General features: G+C 43.8%; 2 protein-coding genes across 2 annotated transcripts; one reads left to right on the top strand and one right to left on the bottom strand.

Moving 5' to 3' along the window:
• On the top strand, positions 3,124–7,239 carry LOC8069345 (magnesium transporter MRS2-B). The gene is made up of 5 exons (XM_002438717.2): positions 3,124–3,842; positions 5,973–6,101; positions 6,190–6,531; positions 6,621–6,668; positions 6,782–7,239. Exons 1-5 carry the CDS (start codon positions 3,282–3,284, stop codon positions 7,010–7,012), a joined length of 1,311 nt encoding a protein of 436 aa, XP_002438762.1. The 5' UTR covers positions 3,124–3,281; the 3' UTR covers positions 7,013–7,239.
• Positions 8,187–11,256, bottom strand: LOC8058428 (transmembrane 9 superfamily member 8). The gene is made up of 7 exons (XM_002437325.2): positions 11,005–11,256; positions 10,709–10,873; positions 10,468–10,577; positions 10,258–10,366; positions 10,058–10,170; positions 9,797–9,950; positions 8,187–9,649 (listed from the first exon to the last, which is right to left on the bottom strand). Exons 1-7 carry the CDS (start codon positions 11,119–11,121, stop codon positions 8,492–8,494), a joined length of 1,926 nt encoding a protein of 641 aa, XP_002437370.1. The 5' UTR covers positions 11,122–11,256; the 3' UTR covers positions 8,187–8,491.

Below are 12,941 nucleotides of genomic sequence, written 5' to 3'. Positions count from 1 at the left end.
TGTTTGTTTAGCTTCAGCGTACTAGTAACATACTACCTCACCGATGATCCTGCACGCCTTGAATCGAAGACGGCCATCAGTCATGCTTTCTAGCTGAAGATTGGCTGAATTATTACGCTATAACATACATCTTTTTTTTTCTTTTCTGTTTCCCTCTAGATCGCTCATTCGCGCTCTAATTATCAGAAGTGATTTTTTGCTTTATGTAGTAATTATTATCTTTTTCATTTTGCGATGTATGATATTCTTTGGATTAGCAACACATCAAGCACTAGCCGAAACGAGGATCCATGCAGTTGAGTAACAGAAGTTGCCTTCTAAAAGCGAAGAGAAGTTTGGGCCGGACTATCACATCTGGACAATATGCCTTTATGTAGTGTTTATAACCGTACTTTTTATGTCCCTTTTTATCTATCGCTATGATATTTATACTGATTAATTTTTTTAAAAAATTTAACTAGATTTATAAAAAATATTAGTAATATTTATATATTTAAATAAGTTTATTATAAACTAAACTGAACAATCTATCTAATGACAATAATTATATATTATAAATATTAATCTTTTATTATATATTTAGTTGAAGTTAAGAGTATGTTTATAACTTATAAAAGGGAAGGGAGGGAATATGCTTTTATTTTTGCCGTGTAGAAGCAAATGTGGCGGATGGCTACTCAGCTTGATTTAGACAGCGAAAAGGAAATGTTATCTAAGATTTTGTTAACCTTTGCCATACACTACTACCTCGTCGTCCCGATACGGTACGAGTGGGGTCCACGTTTCACTATATTCCCGTAAATCACTCCACTAAAGTACCGCAAAATAGCAAAGGGTTTCTTATCAGTGTCCTTGAAAATTGACAGCAAACTGTAAGGCACGTGCGAAGGTTTTTCATCAAGGTTATCAGCACGTCTCTTAAAGTCACTTGTGCCTTTCTTCTATTTTGGCACGAATAAATCAAAGTCGTGTTCCTCGTCGATGATCTGTGGCAGTGGGAGAAATAGACCTGTCCCACTCGACATGGCAGGCCAAACCTAAACCCGATGAATTTATGGTGTGTTGGGTAGGAATTCAGATTCTTGTAAGACGTTTTAAATCTAGATTCTCTCATGAAAAGTTTCAGGATATGAATTAGAATCGTTTTGTGAGATCATTTGGCAGGTAGGTATCTCATAACACATACGTGAGGCAAGAGAAACGAAAGAGAATCAATGCAAAACCACTCTTCGGTTGATTCAGGACTCAATATATAGAGCAGGCGAAAAGTTTTGCTGTTCACATGTTTGGCATCGTTCCAAGCGATTCTCGAAAAAAATAAAACCAATTCGATCAACCAAACAGCCCCTTAGCTTAGCCTCTAAATCTTATTGACAAAGATATTGTTGTCGTGAAAGCAAAAACATCGGCTTGACCTAAGGTTAACTCGAACACTTCATTGAATTTTATACTAGAACTAGCAGGTGGTACGATTTGAGCCCAACTTTTACACTAAGAACTAGCAGGTGGTACGATTTGAGCCCAGCTCAAAATAACAGGCAAACTGTTCCTCATTAACCTCAAGATGGGTCTAGGCACAAGATGTAGCCTCGAGTTAAATTGGTGTTTATTTTCCTTACTCGACACTTTTGCTCGGGTCTGGATAGAATGGGCATAAAACCAATGGGGATTAGAAGAAGCAAGACTCAAGAAGAAAGTGGGCAATGTTCAAACTCTCTCCCTACCACATTCATCCTAGAAAAATGTAATTCTTTGTCCTTAATCAAATTGTTTATAGTTTAATAAAGTTTATAGAAAATATCAAACTCAATCAAACAAAAAAATATAATTATATCATTTTTAGAACGGAAGGATTATGTGCTTACGTTACACAACACCTTAGTTGGCCATATACATGGTGCATCACCAGCCAACTGTATTTGTTCAAGCTCTCTTTAAAATTGATATAATTTTATTTATTATGATCTTCTGATTTTTTTGAGAACCAACCTCATATTGAGCATAATGAGCCGAGACAAAGTCAAAAGTCACCCAAAATCGCTAAAGGACTCTAGCTCAATCGGCTAGAGCTTTCTAGCGGCACTCCTCAGGTCCTGAGTTTGTATCCCTGTAGGAGCGAATTTCAGGCTGAGGGTAAAATAAAAATCCCCTTGCTAGCGTGGCTAGGGTTGGGGGATTTTTTCGCGATCGGGAAGAATCACTTTCTTCTTAATGAAATACGGTGGGGGACCTCTCCCCTACCGATCGCGTTTTGAAAGTCACTCAAAACCAACTTATTTTTATTTTAAAAGAAAACGAGCCCAATTTAAATATTTTTAGAACAAGCCACCGAGTCAGTTTAACGAGTATTTTGTCACCATATATGGCGCCAGGTCCACTCAATCAGAAAATAAGAGAATTCGTCAATGGTGTCAGAACTAGGGTCCATCTAAATTTTAGAATGAGGTAACTTCACCATCGCCTCTAATTGTTTTCTCACTCATCAATCATACACGATGACAAAATGTTCAATTCAATTCAATACGCCGACGCTGACAACCCTGCTCAGATTCCATGCGGTAATCTAATATTTTTTTCTGGGTGATAAATCTGAAAATCACAGTTTGATTCTGTATGACCATATATATACAACTGTAAAATTCATAATTTCTATATTCCCATGTTCAAGCTGCTCGCATCTCATAAAAAAAAATGAAGAAGTGCATATGGCTTACGCTAGAGTGGTATCAGATATTTTTTTTTATTAGATTCCACTATCGCTTGGCCAAGGCCTTGTTTAGTTCCAAAAAATTTTACAAAATTTTTTAGATTTCCCGTCACATCAAATCTTTAGACACATACATGAAGTATTAAATATAGACGAAAATAAAAACTAATCGCACAGTTTAGTCGAAATTGACGAGACGAATCTTTTAAGCCTAGTTAGTTCATGATTGGACAATATTTGTCAAATACAAACGAAAGTGCTACTATTCCTATTTTGCAAAATTTTTTGAAACTAAACAAGGCCCAAGATACAAATCGAGGTTCCTCGAAAACAATTAAAAAAAAGATGCAGATGTGAGGTTGCAAAATTTAAAAATGCAAAAAGATGGCCGGCCGTCTCGTGAGGCCTGAGCCGCACGTTTCCACCAACAATCAAACAGGCCAACAGCACCAGACTCCCCTCTCCCCTCGACTACGACTACGCGACACGCGAGCGCCGGCCGCCGGGGCCCATCCGGAGAAAAGACCCCACCGCCCACTCCACCGGCCAATCACCCGCCGCCCGCCGGCGCGCCATGGCCGCCGCCGGCGCCGCTGCCGGGGACTCCATCAAGCAGCCGCTCCTCCACCGCGCGTACCCGTCGCACGTCGCGTCGGCGTCGTCGCCCGCGCTCCCGTCCGCGGCCCCGGGGTCCGCGTCCGCGTCCGCGGGGGGCCGCCGCTTCCCGGGGGGTCTCGACGTCCCCAACCTGAAGAAGCGCGGCGGCGGCACGCGCAGCTGGATCCGCGTCGAGGCCGCCACGGCGTCCGTGCAGACGCTGGAGATCGACAAGGCCACCATGATGCGGCGCTGCGAGCTCCCGGCCCGGGACCTCCGCCTGCTCGACCCGCTCTTCGTGTACCCGTCCACGGTCCTGGGCCGCGAGCGCGCCATCGTCGTCAACCTCGAGCAGATCCGCTGCGTCATCACCGCCGACGAGGTGCTCCTGCTCAACTCCCTCGACAGCTACGTCCTCCAGTACGCCGCCGAGCTCCAGCGCCGCCTCCTCCAGCGCGCTGAGGGCGACGAGCTGCCCTTCGAATTCCGCGCGCTCGAGCTCGCCCTCGAGGCCGCATGCTCCTTCCTCGATGCACAGGTGATCATCAAAACTCCTCAATCTCATGTCTGAACTGTATTTGATATTGTGCTTTAGTTTGGTTATTTATTCCAATCAGAGTAGGTTCAGTTCCCATGATTGGGCTATGGCGAGATAATGATGATATCCTAACATGGTTTGTAACTGTGCAATTGGCTGTCTTAATGGTCCAATATTGTTGTGTTTTGGCTTGCCAGTTTTTTACAAGGGTCATAATGAGAGGTTGAGGTTTTTTTGTGAGTTTCATGTTGTGCGCGATAGAATCAAAATTTTTGAAACCACTCTGCTGGTTCTAGTTCTTGCCAGATGAATGGGATACCAAAGCTTCCCAATTGTTGCTGAACATCAAGTGAAAATGTTGCAGCTAGTTTTCTGATGGTGAGTTGAACACATGTTGTCAGTGAGAGAATTTCTTTTGCATCCGTTGTTTCTTCCAATTGTACACAGATTAGCAGCTCCAACTCCTTTTCCTTTTAAAGATTGGTGTCTACTTAGATTATAGGATATGCTTCTGCGGTTTTAGGTAGTATAGTTACAAACTTAGAATGAGCCCATCAAGTTTAAAAGATGGAAGTTTGAATAGATGCTTGAACGCTATAAGTTTCCTTATTATTCAAGTGGCATTTTGCTAATTTAGAATTCATCTGTGCTAAGAGTTGGGGAAGTTGGTGTGACAGTTTCAAAGTTGGATGTTGCTTAAGAGAAAATGTCAAATTTGGTGCATGTTAAGCAACATTTTTTTTTCCGAAGCGGAGGTCTCCCCCATTTCCATTACGCAAATAACGAAAATACAAAGCATCATAGAGATGTTTCAGAGCAAACAAGACAGTTAAGGGAAAGCTCTTACAACCCAGCATGACCTTCAGGCCTACTCACAGACTGTTTTCATCATCTAACAAACCAACCGCTTACGAAAGCACAGCACAATTTCAGAACCATCTCCATAAAGCGATATAGAGATAACCAGAAAGAGAACAGAACCACCAAGGTGAATGAAAGCGTCTAGACGAGCGCCACCAGAAAAGGAGGATATCACGAAGGATATCTCAGAGAACATATATAATACAAACAAGAAATATAAATTGTTTCTTCCTTAAACTGTAACAGCCTGTTCATGTGCAGATTCTTTCCTTCCTCAGGCAGTTTCTTTGATGCCCTCCTTGGTACCCAAGAAATCAATGCTTTTTCCAACAAATCTTGATGGCTTTACTTTATCAATATTCACCTGTTTAATGATCCTAACCACAATAAATAGAAAATTTTTCTTTCAAAAAAAACAATAAATAGACAAATTCCTGTTCAGAACATGAAGCAATCTGAGATTCAGGTGATTGAAAACAAATAGTTTTCTTAATACTTATTTTCCTCGAGTTACTTTACTTGTAATTTAGGAATTGTTTTGAGTTTACCAATTGAGGTGGAAGAGGCTTTCAAAAGTGACCAAAAACGATGGATAATTGAATTGTTCGACACAGGAATATGTCTGAACATATGATTTTTATTGTATTAATTAATGCATTGCTAGCATATCATTCGGTTTTATACGAGTGGTGATTTTTCAAAATGACCTGATTCTACCAGCCCAACATATTAATGGGACAGTAACTGTCTGTGTTTAGCTGTTATCTGGATGAGTTATGTGTGGTTTAGTGTTTTCCATATTTAGTAACTTTCGGTGTTTAGCTGTTATCTGTATGAGTTATGTGTGGTTTAGTGTTTTCCATATTTGATAAAAAGGTTGATACTGAGTGATTGCATCCATGGATGCTAAAATTCTGAAAAGTAACTATACAGGCGGCGAACTTTGTTAGGTTTTACTATTGGCAATATTGTGTTTGTAAAAGCTGGATACAATTACAAGAAATGTACCTAGAGATAACTCTGTCAAACACCCAACAGGAACTTCTAAAAGACGAAGACCACATGTTTTTCAGTCCATGCTGTCCAAGAACTTATGGCTTTTTGGCTTGAGTTTTAGCTACAAAATTTCTCTGTTGAGTGTTGACTGTTGATATGGTTTCTAGTCCCAAGCAAGTTAGGGTAGGCATGCCTTGTGTAGAATGATGAGCCTTTTGACATTAATAAAATCATTGCATATGTAATAATGTGTGTTTTTCTGTTTCTCTTCAGGCAGCAGAATTGGAAATTGAAGCATATCCATTATTGGATGAGCTGACATCCAAAATCAGTACGCTCAATTTGGAACGCGTCCGGCGATTAAAAAGTAGACTAGTTGCATTGACCAGAAGAGTTCAAAAGGTAAAATATAGCCTAATCTCGATTTTCCTTCTTGTTGAAGACCATTTGTGTAGACTGGTTTTCTAATTGTTATTTTGTCTTCCAATAGGTCAGAGATGAAATAGAACAACTAATGGATGATGATGGTGATATGGCTGAGATGTATCTCACCGAAAAGAAGATGAGGATGGAATCATCTGTCTTTGGTGACCAGTCTTTGTTGGGCTACAATTCAGCAGGCGCTGCTGGGACTTCAGTTTCAGCTCCTGTATCTCCAGTCTCATCACCCACAGAATCACGAAAGCTAGAGAAAGCTTTCAGTTTGTGTAGAAGTAGGCATGACAGTACGAAGAGCTCAGATAACACAACGACAGAGCATATCCAGGAGCTGGAAATGTTGCTGGAAGCTTATTTCGTTGTCATCGACAGCACTCTAAACAAGCTGACATCGGTACCAAGCCTTATCTTCAGAATATCTTAAATCCAGTTATGTGCATTAGTACAAGTCAAAGGGGTCTGATCTGTTTCTCCTTCTTTCAGCTTAAAGAGTACATTGATGACACTGAAGACTTCATCAACATTCAGCTGGTACGTCAACATATTGTATACTATCCTTTTTTCGGATATGTATATCAGATGTATGCATTTCTCATACTGCTGCTCTGTGTAGTTTATTTGACTTGAGTTTCATATGTTCCTAGGACAATGTGCGGAACCAGCTGATCCAGTTTGAGTTGCTTCTAACGACTGCAACATTTGTTGTGGCCATTTTCGGAGTGGTTGCTGGGATATTTGGGATGAACTTTGAGACATCAGTTTTCAAAATAGAGAATGCATTCCAGTGGGTTCTTGTAATTACTTCAGTGGTGGGCGTTTTCATCTTCTGCTCCTTCCTTTGGTTCTTCAAGTACAAGAGACTGATGCCTTTGTAGAGTGTATATGCCATAGGACCGATGAATCAATTCACCATGTAAGGTACTTGATCTGAACCCTGAATTTCTGCCGATGTAAATTACCATTCTTTTAGAGATTTAGGGCATGCCTACCGAGAATTCGGGTGAAATTGTAACTTTCCTGACATGATCCCTGTCCTGTATAAGGGAAAATAATATTGCAGTTTATAGAAATAATACTTTCCAATTCCACATCCAAGTGGCTATACTGCTGTGCTTTTTGCCATCATCAGTTAAGATAAGATGGTTAAACGTGATGTTCCTGATCCTTCTGGCTCTAAACAAGAACAAAAAAAGGTTTCTCTTTCCATCTGGCAATTTACTCATGATGCACTGCTACAGATATTCTAGTAGGCTGCTACTAGTTCATTCCTGAGGCAGACCAGACCAGTGCGTGGATATTGCCTTGATGTTGTGTAGGGCCACGTGGCCGTGCCACGATGTCACGCATGCACGTGTTACTCCCTGCGTGTCCTCTTGCCGCTTAACCTGCTACCACCATAAAGCTGCTTCTAGCACCCCGTAACACGTTTCAGCACGGAGCAGGAAACACAGAGAGCTTCCTAGTCCGTGTAGTGGAGGTAGCCATCACCATCATCAGAGTTCAGAAAGGAGCATCATCGTGGGTGCGTCATGTGGCCGGAGAAGATGAACGCGTGGGCGTCCATGGCAGAAGACCCGCTCAAGCGCGCTGGGTCGGCATCGGCGCATCCGTCGAACCCTCTACGGCGCTACAGCCCAACGACGCTGGCGGTCGGCGGCCTCATCGTCGTTGGCGGCCTCGGCTACCTCATGTTCGGGGGCAAGAAGAACGGGCGCGACCAGCAGGCTAGCCGCCGGGCTTAGAGATGGCAGTGGAGATCGTCCATTAGCTAGCTTACCGAGATGTTCCAATAATGTGTATGTGTTCCATATGTGCAGAATCTCAAGTGCTTTGCTCGTGTGCTACTACTATCTTACTATCCGTGTAGAACATGCCAATTTTATTTACTGCGTAAAGAAGTCTCACTTGTGACTTATCTTTTATTGTTTGAACCAGACTTCGGTCTCCATACGATTTCTGTTTCCAGTTTAAAACCAACAGAAATCGAAGCTTGTCTGACGATTTCTGCATAACCAGTAGTCACACAACGGAAAAAAAAAAGATGCTGGGTTCCTTCAGAATGTCACCAACACAAGATATGGTTAAAATGTTAAACCGTTTGATTGTAACATCACAAACCTTCTCTATAAGGGTACACACTGAATTAGTGGCTTCGAAGTAAACTAATGTAGTGTTCCAGAATCAACTGTAAATACCCTATCTGAATACACAACCTGCGTTTAAAGTTTCACCTTGTATAATGCACGCTACTAGCTACATTCTCAACTTCTCATGTTCGTTACCAATTATTTCTCTTTTGGTCTTCTGCTTTCGCAAACCCACAAAACAGTGTTACAACTGTAGTCCCTAGATTTCTAGTCGATCTTGACTGAAGAGTAGATGAGCCTGGTGAACCAGAAGCAGGCATAGAAGCCGATGGTGCCGGTGAGCACAAAGAAGGCATAGGAGGCAATGAGCATGTAGCCAAAGTAGAGTACACCTGAGACTGTCTTCGTTATCTCCAGTTTGGTGAAGAAGTAGAACGTGGCGTACAGGAACAGGTACAGCGCTGACGAGCCAGACGTCAGGTAGGATCTCCACCACCACTGGTAGTCCTCACCGCAGAGCTGGAAGTAGCAAAGCACGATGGTGATCTCCGCACAGGTTAGGATCAGGATGACAAAGACCAGGAACAGAAACCCAAAGATGTAGTAGAACTGGTGCAGCCAGATTGATGTCAGGATGAAGAAGAGCTCGATGAACACTGCGCCAAAGGGCAGGATGCCTCCGATCAACACTGAGACGACCGGGTTCATGTACCATGGCTGCTCTGGTATCGACCGTGGTATCTTGTTTGTCCTCACTGGGTCCTCCATGGCAGGCTTTTTGAAGCCGAGGTAGCTGCCGACAAAGACCAATGGCACGGAGATGCCGAACCAAAGGAGTACCAGAGCAAACATGGTGGTGAATGGCACGGCACCTGAGGATTTTTCGCCCCAGATGAGTGTATTCAGGACGAAGAAAATTGCGAACACGATGCCAGGGAACATCAGCGCTGTCTTGATGGTGACATTCTTCCACTCTGAGCCCTTGAACATCCTGTAAAGGCGCGAGGAGGTGTACCCTGCAAACAGCCCCATGAAGACCCAGAGGAGGAGCATTGCTGTCATGAGCCCTCCACGGTTCGAAGGTGAAAGGAGGCCCAGGATAGCAAACAGCAAGGTGACAAGCAGCATTCCAAAGAACTGCACGCCTGTACCGACATATACGCACAGCAGGTCAGCATTGGCAGGAGGCCTGAACACATCTCCATGGACAAGCTTCCATCCTGTCTCCTCCTGGGCGTCCTCCTGGTCCTCTAACTGGTTGTACTTGTTGATGTCACGGTAAAGAGTCCGGAGCATGATCATGGCAACCATCCCAGAGAGGAAGAGGACTATCATCAGTGAATTAACGATAGAAAACCAATGGATTTGGTCGTCTGCCATCAGAAGGTAGGTGTCCCAGCGTGATGCCCACTTGATAGGACTTTCCTGCATGACACATATGAACAAGAAAATGTCAGAAGATTTGAAATTCTCAAGGAAAATAAAACATACCGTCTATCTGTAGGTTTAAAGGGGAGACTTCTGTCATGATCATAGACAAAAAGTTCAAGATGAAAAATAGTTGAAACTAACCTCAAAGTTAACATCATAGGTGAAAATGATATCTTTGTTGGCATCTACTTCTTGAGGTGAATCAGAATCTACGACAAGGCGTCTTGAGTGTGGATCACATGTTTTAAGGGGTGTAGCATTCCCCCTCCAATCGCCATCAGGTTCATGCTTAATACTGCAGCAGTCAGCAGATATGATAACTTTTTGTTATAACAATCATACAAATGGAAAATGATGGCAAGCACGGTGCTAAAGTTGAGAAAAGAGGATAGAATATTACACCTGTATGGTTTAACCTCAAAGGCAACAATCCTGGCAAGATCTGTGTTTGCATCCTTGTGATACTTCACCAGAAATGTGAAGTGATTGTGAATAAAATGCTTCTCCTCCTTGCTCTGCATCAACAACAGTCAAATCAGAACAAATTTGACATAAGCTGCACGCATCGACATTCCTGACTAGGTAGCAGATTATCAACCCACCCCTGAGTACTGTCCCTTGATGCCGATATGCACACCTTGTTGATACACAGTAGGTGCCTCTTGATCCAACCTCTTAATTGGGACCACCAAAGGAAGGTTGTCAAGGATCCTGCAAAGCCACAAAAACCAAGGTTCACTTCCTCGTTCCATTCACCTGAAATACATGGGCTATTGATCTAAATCTATGAAAAGCAGCATATGCCCTCTCACATGTTTATGCGGTACTCATCCTCAATTTTCTCCTTCAGATCTTTCGCTTCATCTTGGCTCGGAGTAATCTTGCACACGATCTGGCACAGCCTAGGCTCCATCATCTCGAACTGCATTTCAAGGACGAATGAAATTTCACAAGAGCGCCGAGCTAATTATAGCAAAAATACACGAGTGAACTTTGCTCAGACTCTCAGAACAGCCCGCTAAGTACTGACAAACACGTGTGGCACAGGTTTACCACGTAGAGTGAATTCTCGATACGGTCGCCGCGGAGCACCTCGCCGAGGTTCTCGGCACTGTCGACGATGGTGCCCGGCCTGCAGAAGGGGAGGGAGTAGTAGGAGTAGGGCAGCTGCGTCTTGATGGAGCTCAGCTGGTTCACCTTCACGGCGAGCGGGTCCTTCTGCAATAATCCACACAGCCTCAGAGCGTGAGTGGAGGACTCACCGAGATCAACAAACCAACGCACCTAGCAAACACACAAAATCGAAGCACAGAGGAAGAAGAACAAAAAAAAAGGAGGGAGAGAGAGACCTTGCGGAAATCGGCGGGAGCGACGCCGGGGAGGTAGAACCCGCGCGCGCCGCCCGCGCAGGCGAGTACGGCTGCAGCGACGAGGATGAGCACCGTCACCGTGCTGTTCGTCGCCATGGATGAATGGCGCGCGGGGAGAGGGAGGGAAGGAGGGGCGGAGGAGGAGGGTGTTGGAAGGGGGAAGTCGTCGCCGGCCGGCCTCGAAGGGTGGCCTTTGCTTGGATTTGACGGGTCTCCTCCAGCCGCCCGGCCTGGGGCGGCGCGGCGACGGGGTTTAGGCGGGAGGCTGGCAGGTGGGCCCGGAACCCCTCGCGGTACGCCGGGTGCGTGTTTCGCCTCGTGGCCCACCGAACCCGAATCGCGGATTCCGGAGGGTCGGGTCAGGGGGGCTGTGGGGCCCACCGTGGTGCGCGAATCACGACGCGGATGAGGCCCCTGTTAATTACGGTGGTTTAGGGTACACGGTATACTACAGCCGTAGCATTACACCGTGCAGCCTGCGTGTTAGTGAGAGTTTAGAGCGTCACATTCTTAAATGAGAATAATAGAGGAAATCCAGAGTGGTGATACTAAAATTAGTGTACTACTATATAAAACTATACTGCAAGACAAATCTAGTGATACTTATTTAATAATATGAATATTAATACTCACTATAAATTTAGTCAAATTTTAGATTGTGTGACTTAGGATAAAATTAAATTAAAATTTTTTAAGACAGCAGAAGACCTACTAACAATGAATCCGGTACACTCGGAGCTTACTAGCATAGCTTGCGCATGAGGGCATGTAGACATATTTGTGAAAAGAACCCTATCAATGCTAAGAGACGGAGCCGTCGTCGTCTCACGAGACGACGAGGAGAGCTCATGGCCCGAGGTCGAGTCGCCAGCTCCAGCACCGTTGTACGGTCACCTCGCCGACCCTTTGGTCTCGCCGACTTTGGCTCGGGCTCGAGAAGATTTGTTTCTTGGTATGAGTGTCATTACTTCACAAAGTAATAAATAATAATAGAATAATGAAACAATCTTATAAATAAATTGTTATAAAATAAAGTATCTTTTACATGCATCAATTGTATTAGTCAATTTATAACATACTAACAAAAACATTTATTATATATTTTTCTTTTTGAAAAAAGAATTGCCCGGCTTGACTACACTTATTTCTAAGTTGTGGCTACTTCAGTGCTATTTATACACTGGTCTATGGTATTTTGTAGCAGTAGTAGAGCTACTAAGAGCACGCCCGAGTAGCCTGATAAGAGATACATAGAATCAAAATGACCTTTAACGAGCGACTTTTGAGCTCGGATTGTCAGGGCTTGAGAGCCTAGGAATTAGGCTCTAGCTCAGCTCGTACCGAGCTTCAATCGTGCTTTTCGTGAGCTAAGCTCACTTCGTTTCTCGTTCGCTAAAGAGAGGTCACATGCCCTTGAAAGGACTAAATACAATATTCTCATATGTTAGCTGGTATGAAAAGTTAAGCCTGAAATCACTGTTGGGTGATTTATTATGAGAGAAAAACACTGCTGACTGGCTGAAAAAGTACGGCTGAAAAAAAAAAGAACAGGCTAGATGCTCTTTAATTCTAGCTGCACCCATAATTAACTGATTCATATGACTACTAATCTTTTCTATAGAAGGTACTTACTCGATAAATAGGAATACCAAGGTCATTTGACTTTGAGGCTAATCTGTCTGAGAAATTTTTCTCGTTGCGTCTGTACCGGCCCCGGCCTGATTTTTGTTGACGACGTTTGTGTGGAGTGCGAACAAACATGGTCAGTACGTGCGGCATTATTGGAGCCTGAGTGGCCTCAGTGGAGATGCGAACGTGTCGCGGGTTCGATCGGCGTCCTCGCCAACCCCCCAAGAACAGGTGTGCACAGCACACACCGCTACGGACGAGCCGCGCGCAGCATGCAGCGGTCCATG

Source organism: Sorghum bicolor, chromosome 10, assembly GCF_000003195.3.
Source record: "Sorghum bicolor cultivar BTx623 chromosome 10, Sorghum_bicolor_NCBIv3, whole genome shotgun sequence".
NCBI classification, from domain to species: domain Eukaryota; kingdom Viridiplantae; phylum Streptophyta; class Magnoliopsida; order Poales; family Poaceae; genus Sorghum; species Sorghum bicolor.
This window is presented reverse-complemented; position numbering and strand designations above follow the sequence as displayed.

What these genes read in the sequence shown, in the direction of transcription:
- LOC8069345 (XM_002438717.2), top strand. Translation starts at nt 3,282, where the DNA reads ATGGCCGCCGCCGGCGCCGCTGCCGGGGACTCCATCAAGCAGCCGCTC. An exon ending in GCTCCTTCCTCGATGCACAG is followed by an intron (nt 3,843 to 5,972) that starts GTGATCATCAAA and finishes GTTTCTCTTCAG; the next exon opens with GCAGCAGAATTGGAAATTGA. An exon ending in CTCTAAACAAGCTGACATCG is followed by an intron (nt 6,532 to 6,620) that starts GTACCAAGCCTT and finishes TCCTTCTTTCAG; the next exon opens with CTTAAAGAGTACATTGATGA.
- LOC8058428 (XM_002437325.2), bottom strand. Translation starts at nt 11,121, where the DNA reads ATGGCGACGAACAGCACGGTGACGGTGCTCATCCTCGTCGCTGCAGCC. An exon ending in CTCCCGCCGATTTCCGCAAG is followed by an intron (nt 10,874 to 11,004) that starts GTCTCTCTCTCC and finishes GGATTATTGCAG; the next exon opens with AAGGACCCGCTCGCCGTGAA. An exon ending in TTTGAGGTTAAACCATACAG is followed by an intron (nt 9,951 to 10,057) that starts GTGTAATATTCT and finishes TGACTGCTGCAG; the next exon opens with TATTAAGCATGAACCTGATG.